This window comes from Dicentrarchus labrax, unplaced genomic scaffold, assembly GCF_905237075.1.
Source record: "Dicentrarchus labrax unplaced genomic scaffold, dlabrax2021, whole genome shotgun sequence".
NCBI lineage: Eukaryota > Metazoa > Chordata > Actinopteri > Moronidae > Dicentrarchus > Dicentrarchus labrax.
Window position 1 is genome coordinate 21,880,522 of NW_026136712.1, and position 17,764 is coordinate 21,898,285.

General features: G+C 46.0%; 1 protein-coding gene across 4 annotated transcripts; it reads left to right on the forward strand.

Annotated features, from left to right (window-relative positions):
• Positions 1–173: 173 nt before the first annotated feature.
• cep131 (centrosomal protein 131) lies at positions 174–17,480 on the forward strand. Of its 4 annotated transcripts, XM_051417271.1 has the most exons (30): positions 174–317; positions 1,462–1,658; positions 1,836–1,930; positions 3,514–3,625; positions 3,846–3,973; positions 4,402–4,506; positions 4,755–4,934; positions 5,052–5,169; positions 5,291–5,407; positions 5,947–6,139; positions 6,379–6,473; positions 6,568–6,699; positions 6,808–7,000; positions 7,172–7,269; positions 7,366–7,545; positions 7,634–7,825; positions 8,075–8,212; positions 8,329–8,454; positions 8,546–8,662; positions 8,905–8,934; positions 9,374–9,476; positions 10,368–10,569; positions 11,057–11,164; positions 11,715–11,832; positions 12,000–12,074; positions 12,613–12,755; positions 13,075–13,252; positions 13,464–13,660; positions 14,562–14,622; positions 14,857–17,480. In XM_051417271.1, exons 2-30 carry the CDS (start codon positions 1,473–1,475, stop codon positions 14,926–14,928), a joined length of 3,792 nt encoding a protein of 1,263 aa, XP_051273231.1. In that variant the 5' UTR covers positions 174–317; positions 1,462–1,472; the 3' UTR covers positions 14,929–17,480. The 4 variants fall into 4 exon arrangements, with proteins under 4 accessions (XP_051273231.1, XP_051273232.1, XP_051273233.1 ...); XM_051417272.1 differs by lacking the exon at positions 8,905–8,934; XM_051417273.1 differs by lacking the exons at positions 5,947–6,139; positions 6,379–6,473; positions 6,568–6,699.
• The last annotated feature ends 284 nt before the right edge of the window (positions 17,481–17,764 follow it).

The following is a 17,764-nucleotide window of genomic DNA, read 5'->3' on the forward strand; positions in this document are numbered from 1 at the left end:
GGAAAAGAAATGTCACTTTGCCATCACACCTCCCTTTGCAAAGTCAACCAAACCGTTGTTTTCTGGCCACGCCCCTTGGAATCCCACCACGGTAGACAGACAGCTCCGGCCAGCCAATCAGACGCACGGATAAAGGGACAATGTTGTCTCTCGACCAATCACAGACGCCGAGAGGCGGCGACTGTCTGTGTTGTTACCACAGAGATGATGTTACGCGTTATTTGGTTCCCTGTATTTGTCCGCTGAGTCAACGGAGTACTGTCGCTGGGAATCAAACCACCGCAGCGTATCAACGATGGTGCCATCCAGCTTTTAAAGTGAGTAGTTATCGGGTTGTAAAGCAACCAGCATTTTGTATTTATTTTAAGTGGTGGGAGAGAGAGAGAGAGAGGGAGGGAGGGAGGGAGGGAGGGGGGGCAGAAAGACGTTAACTGTTAGCTTAGAGATGTTTTGACTTCATCTGAACGCGTTATTTTTTTATTTATTCCTCCTCCAACCGGTTTTATTAACGATTCAAACAGAGCCCGTTACTGTCGGCCAGCTCTGTGTAAAAGGCTCAGATTTACGAACAAATCAGTGTACGTGAACGTGTCGTAGTGACGGGTCCGGTAACGTTAGCTCCCGTTACCGTTAGTAACGCGTTACTAACGGGGTAGTAACGTTCAGATAGTGTTATTAAGCGCCACTAACGTTAGCCTCTGTAATATGTAATATAACGTCCACCTGCCTCAGTGTAACAACAACACTGCGGTATTATTATAACTTCTGTTATTTTATTCTTATAGTTAATATGAGTTATCCGTTAAAGCACTGCTTCACAAGCTTTTTCTATCTTTGATTAAGTGACATGTTGATCAGAGATGAGTTTTCCTGATGGTTTTATGCAGTTCTCTGTCTGTATTATGTCTGTGTGGTGTTATATTAACAATAATACACACTCAACAGGCTTCTCTTTCTGATAACTTCAGTGTTTTCTTCTTCTGTGAGCTCTTTGGTTGAACCTTTGTAATGCAGGCTGTTAATCAGAGAGGGAAGTCTCTGTGAATATATCTTGTGTTCACGTCCTCAAAGTTTCTTAGATCTTAAATAATAATCTAAAATAACAATTTAATTTAGTTTTCTTCACTAAAATGAACAAAATGCTGAGATATAGACCTGCTGTGTATATTTGTTTAAGTTTTCTTACACCCCTTAAAATCAAGAGCCCTAGTGGGGGTCCCGACCCTCAGGTTGAGAACCACTGTGTTAAAGTACTGTTAGCTACTCGTCTGTGCTTTGATTTCAGCTCATTGTCTTTGTCAGGCCGTCCCAGCTGGAGTAAAAATAGTGAGTGGTTTTGTTGTTGGTTGCCCTGGGAGACAAAACAGTCCGGGGAAAGTGGCTGTTACTTCCTCTGTTGTTGTGGTTGTGCCTGCTAAATCTCTAGTGTGTTATATCCAAGCCTTTTGTACTCAATTGCAGCTTTTCAGAGGATGCATACGACACGCAGCCCGTCATCCATCCCGACAGGTGTCTCCGGAGATGCCTTGGACCTCAGCTTGTCAGGCGCCCAGCTTTCTATGTCCAAAAGACCCAGCAGTGCATCACCTGGGAAATACTTCTCTCGGTCCGTGTCAGTTTCTGTGGCCAGTGACAGCAGAGGAAAACGCAACACCCTGGTGAGTAACTGCGCTGCCATGTGTGTGCTTTTGTACTGGCAGCAGACTGGAGCTGCGGATTGTTTGTGAGTTATAAGATAATCTGTTCAAGATGCAGGAATGAAGACTGTCTCCCAGTGTGCACTGTTTGCAAACAGATCTTAATAATTCATTCATTTTACCTTTTTAAATCCACAGAGCGATGCTTGCCTCGGTAGCTCCCGCTCCATCAAGAACCTTAGGCGGTCCAACAGCACCACTCAGGTTAATCAGCAGGCCAACATCAGTTTAAGGTACAAACACACACATACACACATACTGTAATACATAATAACGCTGTAACTATTTATGCTTGTAACACATTTACAATTCGACCAGAAATATTTCAGTGGGAATCAGTATCCACTCTCATGTCTTTGAGCCTATTTTCCTCATTCCTTATCACTGACATTGACACACTGAACTGCATATAGTACAGTATGTGCTGTAACATGTACGTTTAGCAAAGCCTCAGGGCAAACTTGCTCTTAAACATTCAATTAGATCCTCAAATTAACCTTTATAGTGACATGCATGCCCCTGAAAAATGAAGGCCATGTTGTTGGAAATGACAGAAAGGAATGTGTGCGTTTGAGATAACGTGTGTCAGTCTGACGCTTTCGTACAACCAGGAACAATCTCTGGAGTTACGCCTGCTTGCGTGGAGCCTTTGCTCTTAAAGCCAGAGTGCTTCTCTTCAGCGAGCAACAGCTGGCAGCCCTGGAGCTCCAGCAGTTCGGACAATGGGAATTGTGGTGCAGCGGCTCCTGCATGATAAAGAGTAGAGGGAAGCTGGGCGGCTGTTGCTAGGGTCGCGGGGTGCAGGGACTTGCTTTGTCCCAGGTTAGAGGGGGAGGGCCAGGACCTCGAGGTCAGGTTACCCCTCCCTCCACCAGGAGCCAGTGAAAGGAGAAGTGTGTGTGCACGCTCTTCTTCTATTGTCCGGCAGCTGCCGCCACCCCACCTCCCCTCGCTGCCTCCGAGGATGCAGAGCAGAAGGGCTTTAAATTTAAAGACATTCTAAATACCCCCTCCAAGTCTTTCAGGGCAGTCAGTGGGGTCACTCACCACCCCTCTCCCTCTCTGCTGCTTCCTCCCCTCCATGCATCACTCTCTTGTAAAGCTAAAAGTAGAGGAATGTGCTGCCTGAATAGTGCTGTCAGATTGCTTTTCATTGGGCCAGCTGGCTTTACCCCCCCGAAGATACACACACGCTCACTCACACGCTCATTTATATACTTACCCAGACAGAAACACCCTGCGCAGCACAGACAGGCTGCAGCACAGATAGCAGCAGAGGCCGGGCCAGACGGGAGGTCACCCTGCATCTGTGCCTCACGATGGAGGCGCTGGTGTGTAAGGCTATTTGAAGGATGAATGACAGGCCATCGGGATCAACACACGCATTGACATGGAATCCATAATGGAGTTCCCCCCAGCAGACGGTCAGCTGCTACACACTGAATTCCAGCACTTGGGGCGGGGGAGAGGAGAAGGGGGACGAGTCCCATTTCTGCAGCTGTCATTACAACATTTAATCACAAAAGCCACCACTAAAAGCATGACTCAGGGTCCCTTGTGTTGGTTTGTTAATTGTGTGTTGCCCAATGCTAAGCTCTTGTTCCGTGAAAATTGAGCCCAAAATGTGCCCCCCCCTTCATGAGGACAGATTTGAAATAATTTTCTTGGCTTGCAGCTACCACGTCAGCCTTTTAAAGAGTCACTTCACCCAAATGGCAAAAAATAAACCTACTAGTGGCATTTCTCCGTGCAGATAGACCATTTATTTGATGGTAAAAAGTGTCTAACATGAGGCTGGCTTGTGTGTGTTTCCCAGTCAGGACCCGAGCGAGGACTACCTGTCCCTGTTTGACAGCAGCTCCGATGGACGCAAGAAGCTGGCCAGCCTCAGCAAGGCCTCACCAGACAGAACCACGTGGAACATCCTGGTATTTGTTCACTTGATTTGATACACATCCTGATCACCACATTATCTATGCTGAGCAGCTAAACGGCATTACCAATACCAGAAAGACAGCTTTACTAAAGTTTACCAAGCTTACCAAGAGTGTTTCCCTCCTTTCCTAACATGAAAACGATATCAGTTTTAAGGGTGTCGGATTGTACAGTAGTTCAGGGCGTAACAAGTGTGTGTTTCCCTTCCTTCAGGATGACCAGCCCAGAGTTTTCCCCCCACACTCGAGCTCCCGCAGCACCGGCAGCGTGGACTCTCCCACCAGCCTGAAGAAAAGAGAGCCTGGCATCGCCCTGGCTGCCACTTTCACTGCCAACAACAGGTGGGCAGCGTCTCTGACACACAATACACAGACACACACACAATAGTCCATGTAGAGCAGGGAGAAGCTAACATCAGCCCGGTGACTACTTGCACTGCAGCATTCTGGATTTCTACCTGCTTCTCATGTTTCGTACCTGTTGATCACGGCAGCTGATACTGCCTTCAGGAATTCCACCCACACACTGAGACGTTTTCTTCTGAGAAAATTGTCCCAAAAAAAAACAAAAAACAGTGCGGGCTGAGTTTGTGATAAAGTAAAGGCATGTACAGTATCAGTTACTGTAATGCCTTGGAGGCGATGGAGTGAGAAAAGGAGGCAGCTGCATTCTAAATACTTCACACAAATGCCAACACATGAGCTTTGCCTGGTTTGTAAGTCAGTAATATCTCCTGCAGAGTGTCATTGTCCCATTTTGTTTTTCCCAGAAGCAACAAGGGAGCCGTGGGGAACTCTGTCACCACCATCTTACACAACAACTACTCTGAGAAACCGCTCACACCGAAGAGCTCCAACCAGAAGCCGTCGTTTAAGTATGTCCTGAAATCAACATGCTTGCGTGCCTGACATGAGTTTGGAGATTTTTATGGCCAGTGAATCAGGCTGATACTGGCCATAAAGAAAAAATGTTTGCTATCAGCCAGTTAGAGCTGGCTGCCTCCAAAATAATGAGTATCATGTGGTCATACTTTTCTAATGCTTAAGGACTTTGTTTCTTTTTTTTTTCTTTTTTTTGTTTTTTTTTGGTTTCTAAGAATTTCCAATCATATTTTCCCTTCAGCAACATCCTGAAGGCCACAGCAAACGATGAGGTGTCGCTCGAGAACGGCTCCCTGACAAAATCCCAGAAGAATTTCTCTTCAGTTTCCTCCACATCAAACAACAGATCCCCAGTGTCGGCCCAGCGCGGAAGCCCTGTCCTGTCTCGGAGGAGGGAGGTCACTGAGGAGGAGGCCGAGAGGTCAGAACCGGCAGACTGTTTCAGAGGGTTCAGATTCACAGGGTTGCCTCCACAGTGTTTGGTAATTCGTCTGTCAGCTGTTCTGTGACTCACAGCAGTTCCTTTGTGTATTTGAAGGTTTATTCAGCAGGTGAACCAGGCAGCAGTCACTATCCAGCGCTGGTACAGACGCCATGCCCAGAGACGGCACACTAACCAGGCAGCGCTCAAACGCATCCTTGCCAACAAAAGAAAGGTATCCCTCCATCCCCAGGCTGCTTTACTCCTTCACCTATTATTCTCCATGATCTTAACTGCTTTTATCCCCCTCTTTCTATTGCTACTGTGTTAACACTCTCTGTGTCTTCTCCTTCTAGGAGTGGGAGGAGAGAACAGAGGAGGACAGTCACCTGGAGACGCAGCAGAAAAAGGATGAAGACAGGAAACGGATTCGTGAGGAGAAAGCTCGTCTGGCCCGCCTCGCTGCCATCCAGGTGCCCACCTCTGATTTACTCCTAGTGGTTTTAGTACTGCACTTTTATAAAGCTGGGAGGCTTGTGAGAGAAATATTTAAAAAAGAATAGTCACAACTGATGCAGGAGATCTTTACTAAACTACTAGATAAATGTCCATATCTTTAAAATCATGTCTCAAGCATGTAAACAGACTTTCTGTTAAAGTTCTAGTCTCCAAGTGGAGATTTTCCAGTCTCAGTCTGTCAGTTAGTTGTCAGTAGTTCTCAGACCAAAGTTAAAAGACAAGACAATCCTTACATCAGTAGAGCCAAGCTAAAACCCAGTTTAACTCAGTGTACATGTTGAGTAAATGCTAGAGCTAAAACCTAGTTACCTATATTTGGACCCAAATCTACTTTATTAGATCATGCACTTGAAACTATACTTTATGACTCTGAGCACATTGTGTTCATTAACACAGAACAAAACATTTGATTCAACCCTTTTTGTGGATGCTTTCCCTGGATTATAGTGTCTTACAACATAGTCCTGTGTCTCCCCCTGGTGTCCTTTTACAGGAGCTGCAGCAGAAAAGAGCCCGGCAGGTTGCAGAGGTGCAGCATGCTGCTGAGGTGGAGCAGGAGAGCCTGAGACAGACCTGTATGGTTGGACGCAAGAAACCGCCCAAGATTTCTCCCACCAACAGAAGTCCAGCCTCACCGAGCAACAACAACCCCATGTCCCCCACAGACGTCAAAGCTAAGAACACAGGTCTGTATTTCTCTGCTCTGGGTTCTTTTACCTTCAGATGCACCATCTTTGGGAATCACATGAAACTACTAGAGAAAAATTACGGTCACATATAAACATATTCTGCAGTATCAAGTCTGTTGTCCTGATAGTTCTTGTGATCCTAGCTGTAGCTGTGATATCTAATGGTTGCTGAAGAACGTGGATAATGTAATAAGATTGTTTTGTTAGAAATGTATTGATTAGTTTTTTTTCCACAGATTCCAATTTGAATGTTGTGGCTGACGTAGGTGAGCTGAGTTTCAGAGCCATTTCCCCAGCTTTGTCCAATCACAGAGGCTCTCAGTGTTCCCAGGTAGATAACTCTGCACCCTCACAGCTCAGCTCTCCACTTTCTACTGCTCCCTTTCTCCTGATACCTAACAAATCCTCTCTGTTTTTCCTTGTAGGATCACGAAGACAGAGCAGATGTAGACATTTCCGTGGAGCAGCAGCAGCATCTGGAGAATGACAGGAAACTGATTCGTAAGGAGAAGGCTCGTCTGGCCCGCCTCGCCGCCACCCAGGCGAACACATCTGATGTACGTATTATAAACCCTGACTCAAGGTTAAAGCAATATTTTTTCACACACTGAGTTGGGTTTATGACTCTTGATTGTCTACTGTCTCCCCCTGGTGGTGCGGTACAGGAGCTGCAGCAGAAAAGGGCCCAGCGGGTTGCAGAGGCACAGCATGCAGCTGGGGTGGACCCAGAAAACACGAGACAGACTGGTGTGGTAGGGCGCAAGAAACCGGCCAAAATTTATCCCATCAACAAAAGTCCAGCCTCACCGAGCAACAACAGCCTGATGTCACCCACAGACGTCAAAGCTAAAAACACAGGTCTGTATGTCTCTGTAGCATTATAACATGATGCTTACTCCTACTGTTCAACGTGAGCCTTAGTGAGCACCAAAATCATCTTATATCCAGTTAAGGATGCTAAAAAGGTGGCATTTTAAACATGGAAAATAGAGTATGTGTAATAACTGTGCTGGTCAATTGTTTCCACAGACTCCAATTTGAACATTGTGGCTGATTTAGGTGAGCTCACCAGCTTCAGAGCCATCTCCCCAGCTTTGTCCAATTGCAGAGCTTCCCAGTGTTCCCAGGTAAATAACTGAACACTTTTCTACTGCACAGCTGAGTAATCCACCTGCAGTTCTTCTATTTGGTCCCATTATATATGTGTGTTCTCCGTGCTCCAGGAGATTCTGCAGAGGTCGGTGAGTGTGGAGGACCAGCGGCAGGGAGCTTTGTCCAGCAGGGCTCAGTCTAAAACCACCCTCAACGAGCTGCTGGACACCCTGAAGCTGTTAGAGGAGGAGCCAGAGAGGCTGTCAGAGCCAAAGTGCTACCGCAAAGAGAAATACGCCTGGATAGATGAGGTGAGACTTCCTCTTCATCACCTAAAGAAGTGAATTTATGTCATGCTAAACTATATTGATTAAATTACTCCACTGCCTCTGATTAAAGGACGGAGACTCCAACTCTCTGACCACCGACAACCTGGAGCGTCACGGCCAGCTGAGCCACCACCCTGCGCTGCCAGACGGGGGCGCCCTGCTCTCCGAGGCCAAGCTGCAGAGCATCATGAGCTTCCTGGACGAGATGGAGAAGTCTGAACAGGAGAGACCACGCTCAGTGACTTCTGGCTCTCACAGAGAGGTCAGCGTCTGGAGCACTATCCTGTTGATTTCTTTGTCTGTTTTTATGTTATGGTTTTGGGCCCCATTCCAACATCCTTCTGCCTGTATATTTAGTTCAGATAGTCTTGACACGCGAGTAGATATAATGATTGTGTGTTTTTCCCATAAATAGTGAGTCTCAACCAGTCAATGTGCATTTAAATGTCCTCATTAATAACAAAATGCAAAAAGTTTGACAAATGGCTGAATGGTTCCTGTGTGATCTCAGGCTGTGTTGTCAGAGGAGGAGCTGGTTGGTGTTGAGCAGGCGTCCGCCACCGCTGCCGAAGTCACCGGCTCCATGATGAGAATCAAGCTGGAGCTGGAGGAGAAGAAACGCACCGTCAACATGCTGCAGACCGCACTGGTGGGGGAAATGCACACTCAGTTCAGGGCAGCACAGTTGTAATGAAGCTGTAGGTTAGCTACAGATTAGCTGCTGTAGATGATAATATCTAGACCTCTCCTCTCCTGTCCCATCAGGCCCAGCAGAGGGAGCTGACCGTGAGACATGTGAAGGAGACCGAGAAGGAGTTGAACAGGAACTTCCAGCTCCAGAAGGAACAATATGAATCCACCATCCAGAGACACCTTACATTCATTGATCAGGTAGGTACACACACACACACACAGATCTAATCCCAAACTTTTCCTCACATTGTTTGCCCCATGGTATTAAATATGTCCCGTCTTTCTTCAGCTGATCAACGATAAAAAGGCTTTGAGCGAGCGCTGTGAAGGAGTGGTGGTAGAACTGAAGCAGGTGGACCAAAAGTACACCAAGAAGATTGCACAGATGCAGGAGCAACATGAAATGGTGAGAAGACCTAAACTATAATAATCTAAATGATGATTTAAGAATTGGCATGTTCACTTCAAGTTTTCACAAATAACTTCTGCCTCTCTGCTTCTGCTTCTGCATCTTGTGTGATCATCTTTTAGAACTTGCTTTCTTGCAGTTCTGCTTTTGTTTAACTGTCTTTTCTCTGTTCCCTCTCTTCTTCTTCACTGTCTTTCTCTGTCCTTGTCTGTATTTCTGTTTTTTTTCCTGGCTTTTAGGTGTGGCAAATTCTGGGTCCCTTGTGCGAGGTAACTTTTTTTTTCTCCTCTAACCCCGGTCATCCTTGGCACCATCATCTCTCTCATTTTACCATTCCTTCTTCCTTTCATTTGTCTGTCCCTTACAACTTCTGTTGGACAGTCTGTCTGCATGTGAGTCTCCTCAGTCTTTTCTTATTTATCTCTAGTGTTAGATGAAAAGTTCGCATTGCTTTCTGTTATTAAGTTAATTGTTTTGCCCGGAATTAGTTTGAACCCTCCTCTTCCTCTTATTACCGGTCTGGTGTTTATTAATTTACAGTTTGAATTTGACCCTTTGAATTTGTCACTGTTGTTGTAACCATGTAGAAACTAGACCTGGGACCTACAAAGTACCTCTTTTGCTTTAAATAAGGCAAATACCCTGCTGCCACTTCACTGCGACACCAAACTGCCATAATTTACCCTCCTCCAACCCCTCCCTCCGCAGGAAATCAAGAAGTTAAAAGAGCTAATGAGTGCCACAGAGAAGATCCGCCGGGAGAAATGGATTGATGAGAAAACCAAGAAGATTAAAGAGATCACAGTCAAAGGTAGAGTAAACAGAGCCTCGGCTCGGAGCGGAAATCGTGTGAAGTGTGTAATGTAATCCTGGATAATTCTACCACTACTTTGGCATACGTGCAAAAATTTGGTTTAAAAAAAAAAACTGATAAACGTTGGTTGGTGCTGAAGACTACAAGTTTGAAAATGAAAAAAATATAGTGTGTAGCGTTAGAAAGAAGTGAGCTTACGCAACCTCCGTATCAAGTTGCATTGTGGGGTCCCATCAGAGCCAGGTTTGCCAGGAAGAAACATATGTGGAATAAGAAAGATGATACCAATGTTTTGATCTTTTTTAATGATAAACTGTGGGAGCACTCTTTTAATCAAACTGTCCAAAGTTGGAAATGATGTTGGCTTCGATTACTCATCTATAACACATCTTTGGATATTTCAGCTGACGTGACTTTGGCTTCTTTCAGTGCTCTGCTCTGTAATGCCTCTGACCTTCCAGCTGTATCTAGCTGTTGTTTTTTTTTTTACATTTCCTGTCTTTTTAAGAGCAGCATAAACAATAGAGGTACAGTTCTGTGTCCAGAAACTTGTTGAAACCATGTTGTTCCACTGTTTCCTGCCTGTGTCGAGCTGATCCATGAAAAGTCACAGCCAGTTGTCAGCCAGTGCTGATGAGGTGTTTGTACAGTCACAGGGCTCGAGAACCCAGAATTGTTTGTTGTTCTTCAGTCAGGGACCGCTGAGGTATATTTACTTGTGTTTTCACTGATATTCCGACCTAAAATAAACCTGCTTTACAGTAATTTGACTCATGAACATCCAGAATTATTATTTTATAAAAAAGTTGGATCCTGTGAGCTGTAAACATTTTGCAGGCTGTGACTAGCCACAGAAACGTGAACTGTTCCTCCCCCCTCCTCCCTCAGGTCTGGAGCCAGAGATCCAGAAGCTGATTTCTAAGCACAAACAGGAGCTGAAGAAGCTGCGGACCCTCCATGAGGCGGAGCTGCTGCAGGCTGACGACCGGGCGGCCCAGCGCTACGTCCGCCAGTGTGAGGAGCTCCGCCAACAGCTGGAGAGGGAGAAGGAGGAGCAGTGCCAGAGGGAGAGGGAACTAGCCAAACAGAGGTAGACATGGTTCCTCACCATGACTCACACTGGCCTCCTATACAGGAGCACGTACTATACACTACTATACTACGCTTCCTGTATTTTTTTCTTGCGTTGTTTGATAATTGTATATTTCATAGATACTATAGTGCACCAATAAACACAATAGATGTCAGCTTACTGCCTGTATGAATGAAACCTTAAAAACATCCAACCTCAGCCCCCTTAGACTGGAGGCTGAAAGAAACAAAGGAGGCAGCTTCAAGCAAAATCTCTTGCTAAACAAGCAGCCAGTGTGGAGCTTAATGCATTAAGAGATGGCCTTCGGTCTCAACAGTTTATTCAATGTGCTCGTCATGCCTATTTTTGGAAGCGCTGCAATCAGGCTGTCTGTACTGCAAGGCGAGAGAGACAGAGATTTAATTTGACTTTAATGCTGTACAGTACTGAGCACAGCCACATTCAGGTGTGTTTGTGTGTCTTTTTGTTTACGTGTGTGTGTCAGATATGAGAAGCAGCTTCAGGAGGAGGAGCTGTCCCTGCAGCAGCAGAGGAGGCGTCTCTACAAGGAGGTGGCAGATGAGAAAGAGAGGCTGGCTCAGCTGTCTTCAAGGTAAGGTCAAAGGTCACCTCTCTTTCAGCAGTGAAAATCTGAAGACATGGACCAGTCATTTTCCGAGCAAGAGATGTCGCTGAATAAGAAGCTGAATCGGTGGAAAATAAAGAAAGGATGTTCTGGGTGTTCAGTCCAGTGTTATCGTTAGATTCCAGGCTAGTTTGGCATTACTGGAACACTGTTTGTGCAACCTTGAAGATTTATTGAACTGGAGCAGCTTCCAGGTTAGATATGTCTGTTACAGAGTAGAGGAACTGTTCCTTTAATCCCCATCCTGCTCCTGCTTGTGCTTGTAAATCTGTCTCCCCTACAGTCCTGCAAGGGATATAAAACACATGTTGCCCTTATAGATCTTTTCTCTAAAAGAAAAATGCTATTATAGCTGCCTGGCTGTGAAACAAGTGACCTTTAGAAGATAGACTGAAATAAACTCCATTAAAGGTCATTAAAAGTAACAGGAACAGCACGAGGCAGGGGGAACAAATAATTTATATTGGGATTATTGTGGTTCTCCTTTTTAAATGCTCTTCTTTGTGTTGTCTTACAGGCAGCGTGCTGAGCTGGAGGATCTGCGGAGGCAGCTGGAGGAGAACAGCTCTCTGGCTGGACGGGCCCTCAGAGAGGAGCTGGACAAGACCAGAGAGGAGCAGGAGAGGAGACACCAGGTGATGAGTGTAAACCGTTAGAATGGCATCAGGATCATTAACTTCAGCAGAATCTGCAAACTTGGTCTTTACACATGCTGTCTGTCTGGTATCTGCAACATCCTACAGAAATCTGAGGCAGTGAGCGGGACCGCAACTTGCTAACTGAGTGTTGTTTGTGTAACCAGGTTGAGATGAAGGCTTTACAAGAACGTTTGGACATCGAAAAGCAGACGTGGGAAGAAAACTACAAGAAAAAAGAGGTTTGTGACATTCTGTTATAAATGTGTGCAACCACTTCATTCTTTCTTGCGCTATATCAGCTCTAAAGCACTTCTTCTTTTGTTCAGATAAATGTCTAAACAAACCACAGAATACCCTGTAAATATTGTGCTCATAGGAACCTGTAGGCAGGCCTGTTGAGTGCAGCTGTCTCAAATACAAGAGAAACTTTCTCCATTGTTGGTAGTAGGCGTAGGCAGGTGGTACATTTCACTCTCTGGAGTGTAGTGTGAGAACAACCTGTGCTTTCCAACTCTCTATTTAAAGGCAGTTTGTATGAAATCCTCAGGGTGTAGATGACAGATTTAATGAGTCAGGAGTTCATATTTTCTTGTTATGAAAATATGAACACAATCAGTGATCTGGGAAATGGTGGAGATAAAACAAAAACAATAAGCAACTAATGACAAATATATCTGAACCAGGTGTGTTATATTAGCATTTCATGTATTTGTCCTTGTGTGTGTGCGGTCAGAAAGCAGCCAGGACAGACAGCATGTGTGCTTTGTGTGTCCACAGGAAGTGTGGCTGCTGAGCCGCGAGCGCGAGCTCAAAGACGATCTACGACGAGAACGCGACAAAGAGATCGAGCTCGCCATCTGGACGCTGGAGGAGGAGACGAGCAAGGACAAAGAGGAGTGTGAGAGGGCAGCTGACAACAGGTGTGTGTGTGTGTGTGTGTGTGTGTGTGTGTGTGTGTGTGTGTGTGTGCTGTTCTAAGTGAACCTAGCTGTGGTATGCTCTGGTTGCCAAACTGGCAACTTGGATGATCTCTTGGTCTTAATCTGACTCAGATATGTATGAAGGAGCTCTTCACTGTTGTTGTCCAGCACCTGGAAATAGTTTTGGACGTGCACATTGTTCCTTTTTACTTTTGCAAATCCTACTTGTTGCACAGTTTCTCCTTTGTGCAAACAACAGCTTCACCAAATGTTACAAAGGTTTGAATGAACTCCAACCACCAATTCCCTCTGTTCTCAGGGTGAAGCGTGTGAGGGAGAAATACGAGGCTGAGCTGAGGGAGCTGGAGCGCTCCGAGAGGGCGGCTGTGGAGAAACAACAAGAGTTGAGGAAGCAGCAGATGGAGATGGAGGGAGAGCTGATTAGACTGCAGGCCTTGCTCAGACAGAAAGAACAGGAGACTGAAGACATCACTCAGGTAAGGAGCAAACCCCTGCCCTTCACTCATTGATAAAACCTTTGAGTCCCTTCTTTCATCTTGCCTCTGAAGGCCTCAAATTATACTTCTGTTACTCTTCTCCTCTGTGTACCAGCAAGTAGAAAGTTGCCACAAACAGCATATGTGATGAAAAGTGTATACAATCCAATCCAAAAACAAACACAGATTCTATTTGAACTCGTCTCTTCAGACCAGGGACAAGCTGGTGGATGAGCGCCGCAGCCTGGCGGAGGTGATAAGGCAGGAGTTTGCCGACCGGCTGGTGATGACAGAGGAGGAGAACCGCAGGTTGAAAGTGGAGGTGTCAGAAGTCCGAGCGAGGCTACGGCTGGAGGTGGAGAGGGTCACCAGGGAGAAGGAAGAGGAGTTGGCCGAAGTCCACCAACGGTAAGGTGGAAGGGACAGCGTGCTGGATAACACAAGTGAAATGGCAAATAAATCTGGGGAGGGTGGGCCGCCCCGCCCAAACTCCACAAAACTATCTGTAAATCAACAATCAAAAGCAAAGACTGTTCCAGGATGTAGGTCAGCGGAAGTCTCTATTATTTAAGTATTGGTGGGGGCCAACTGGCTGCTTACAGTCTGTTTTGTCCAAGGTGTAAAAAAAAAGGATGTTGGCTAACATTTTAAAGCTGCAGTTCAAAATGAAGTAAAGGTGAAAACCTGAGCCCTCCACTGGGTGTCTGCCAGTTTCTAAAAGAAGAGAAATATGAGCAGAGGGGAGGCTTGGGCTAATCCTGAAGATGACCTGATTACTGTCAATGTGAAATTCAATGGGGCATTTCCAGCTCCCTCAGCAGTGGATTATTATATGAGCAGATTATATGACATCTACATTATATGGCCAAAAGTATTCAGACGCCTGAATGTTGCCCTGTAGGTGTCATTTCACTCCAGAGCCTCTGACACAAAGTTGGAACTGTCTAAAATGTCATTGTATGATGTAATTGAATGTAATTAAAGCACAGGCACATGTTAGTCGGTCTCTCAACACTTTCTGGCTTCCCTCCCCCCTCTGGGACACTCTGCCTCTTCTTTAAAGAACGCCTCTAAAAAAAGGTTTCGGTCATTTCCTAAAAGCTGGACGTTACTCAAACAGGAGGAAATAGTGCCTCCTGTGGTGTTTCATAGCCCTGCTGTTGACAGTCGCCATCGGTGGAGCAAAGTATTTAACCACTGTTTGGTGTGTTCAGACGGGAAGTGAAAACAGCAAATGAATATCACAACCTTGTTTTTTTTTGCTAAGAAATGAGCTCTTATTAACTTCTTCTTTTCTGTGATTTGCCAGAGTGAAGTCGGCCATCTTGAAGAAGGAAGAAACTGTCAGTTGTCTCCGGAAGCAGCATGAGGTGAGCGGCCTGATGAAGCACAGGCAGCAAAAACAGCGCTTCTAGAAACAAGCCAAATATTCTTCAAATGTAATGAAATGTTCTTGTATTGAAAAAATAAAAGCTCACTAGCTAACTAGCGAGCTAATCTACATCAATCGTTCGCTAGCAAGTTACATCTGAACTTAAGCTTAAAAAGAAAGCTTTTATACTTTCTTTGTCGCAGTGTTTTAATGTGGCGCTCTCCTCTGATAGGCTGCCCTGAAGAGGGCGGATCACCTGGAGGCCCTGTGGGAACAGCAGAGGAAGCAGCTCCTGGAGAAGTGACCGTCTGGAACCTGGTTTGATCCGTGTGGACCTCTCCTCTCTGAGCCTCCGTGGTCCGCGCTCTCCCTCCGCTCTGAGCTCTATCCATTGTGACGCTCTTCCTGATTTTCTCTCCCCCCCTTTGGATGTTGTTCCTGCCAGCAAGACTGAACCTGTGGAACTTCAGAGGCTTGAACAAGTGACTGAACCTTGTCCTACCTCATTTGAAAAACACAAAATGGGGAAATGCACTGGGCCTCACTGTATAGCCCCCCCAGGCATGAAGGAGCGTGTTGTGTTGTGTTGTAAGGTCCCTAATTTAAACGCCACAGACCAGGTGGCACCAGATGAAAAGACTATGGATGGACTTGTCATTCTTCTTCTTCCCCTTCCATAGGAGGATTGCTGCGGTTTGTGTCCCTCCCTCCCTCCCTCCCTCCCCCCCTCCCCCCTGCAGTCTGTGGGAGCAGGAATGCCTCCATGTTCCCCACAGAGCTGCCACAGAGAACTGTTCCAGATGTTACTGAAACCAGCCCAGGCCTGCACTGGTGTAAAGTGGGCTGGGGTTGCTCTTTGTGGAGGACCACTTACAACCATGGACTCATGGATCAGCATCAGAGCTACAGTATGAGCTTCTGTCTGCACCATGTCAACTCCAGGTGCCCCCCTTTTATCTGCCGAGTCATGTGTTTAGTCCCAGTGCCCCCCTCCAGGCGAGTGCTAATTACAGGATCCATAACCTCTCCCTCGCTACAGCCCTGAGACCAGCTTGTTGTGTGTGTCTGATTCAGTTAGAGCTGATGGAGGTTGTTAGAGAGAGCCATGAAAGGAAGTGTGGGCTAATTAAAGGAAGACGAGCGAGGAAGAGCGGGACGTCTGATGGCGTGTTTGAGGTCGAAGACAGATGATTGTAGAACGTGTTTCTGAATGTGAGGAAGGAAGAGGAGGATGGGGGGGGGTGGAGGGAAGAAGGAATGCACATAGAAAATGTTTATAGGATTAGGAAAGTAGGGCTGGGACAGAGTGGGGTGGTAGGAGGGTTGAGGGGGCACGAGACACGTGACCAGAGGTATTTTAAAAGCCATATAGGTGCCTGATTCAGAGGCTGCACTGTGACAAGACACATCAAACTCAACAGGCAAAATGGGGGGGGGGGGCCTCGAGCCACACACAAATGTAAACTATCTGTGTTTCCTGCTCTGTTCTGTAATTCTCTCAGGAGCCCCCACCTCTCTGCACTTCCAACGATGTATTTCATTCTGTTTTGTTTTTTTCTCACGTTACTTTTCTAATTTCTTAACCCTCATAACGATTGGAGATATTCAGAAACCCCTCTCACAGACACAGAAAGTCTTTGTGGATAAGATTTCAGAGAGAAAGCTCCATAGCATGAGTTAGTGATGGGTGGGTGGTGATGGTGGGGGGGGGCTGTAACAAGAGTTTGTGCTGCAGAGAGAAACTCTAAACCTGGAAGTAAAGCCTGTTATTTAGGCGCAACGTGATGCGAGAGACCGCACTCGGATGTGATTGTAAAGGCCTCCAAATTAGACCTCATTTCAGAAGCTATTTATTCTGTTTTCTCTCTTTTTTTTTATTTATTTTCCAATTCAGCACTCTTACGTGACCTTTGTAGTGTTATTGGTCCACAGAAAGGTCAAAGATTTGAAGTGAAGTTTCTGAAAGCTAGTCAACACGTTAAGTGTTTTTAATTCTTTTTACAAGAACATTAAACAGTTACTTGGCAGAACTGATAACTGCCGGGGTGAAGCTATAACGATGCCATTTTTAGATGGTTTAAATACAGTATGTCAGGTTTTTCTGACATGGAAGTCGTCCGAGCCGCAATGTAAAGGGTTCATATGAAGTGTAGCGTAGCAGAAGGGTTAATGTAGTCCAGCTTTATGTCCTCAGAGGCATTAAATTAGAGTGATTGTTAACCAATAAACCAAACATTCACATCGATTCCAACCCTCCTTACAGAAGCAAAAGGAGATAAAAGCCTTTTAGGGAGGAACTGGTTAAAGCGTGTCACTGTCGGTTTCACACTCACTAACTGAGATTCACTGTGAGTCACGAGGACTTTGACGTGGAGGCCCCGAAGGCCTCGTAGTTTTCCCGCTGCTCTGCTGGTGTTGGCACAGCAGACGGGGGCCGCCGGCCTCGAACCCCCGGGAGGGTGGCGATGCGAGTTGGCATTCCTCGCGCATGCCCGTCCTACAAGCGCCACTGAGCCTTGCCTTTGTGCGTGTGTGTTTGTGTGCCACCACCATTCCTCCCATTCTGACCTAAGCTGACCCACAGACACACACACACACACACACACACACACACAAGGCGCCCTTGTTTGTTTTGTTGTTGTTTTTTCCATTTGTAACTTTGTGTACAAACCATTCCAGCTGTTCTACACGTGTAACCCTCTGCCCGAACGCGTCGCTCTTGCACACACTGTTTTCTGATCTTGTGTTAGTCTAGTTTTTGTTGTTATTCAGGCTGATGGTTCGAACAACTGTGAAGAAGATGGTGACTGATCTGTCAGCAAAAAAGAATAAAAAGCAAAGACTGTTGGGAAGACACGCTGTGTTCCTCTTTTCTGTTCGCTGTGGGAAAACAGACAATTGTTCGCCTGTTTCTGCTCCCCGCCCTCCCATCATCCCTCACTCTCTCAGACCATAACTCACTCAAGTGTCTTCAACCACATCTAGTCAGTACCCTGTGGAATCTGAGTTATGAGCCCAAATTGTAGGTTTGGATCCTGAAATGATTCACTGCTAATTAAAATGCAGTTTGATTCCTGAGATATCTGTAAACCAATATGTCAACGCTTTCTGATGAATAGATATGGTTGCCACACTTCTCT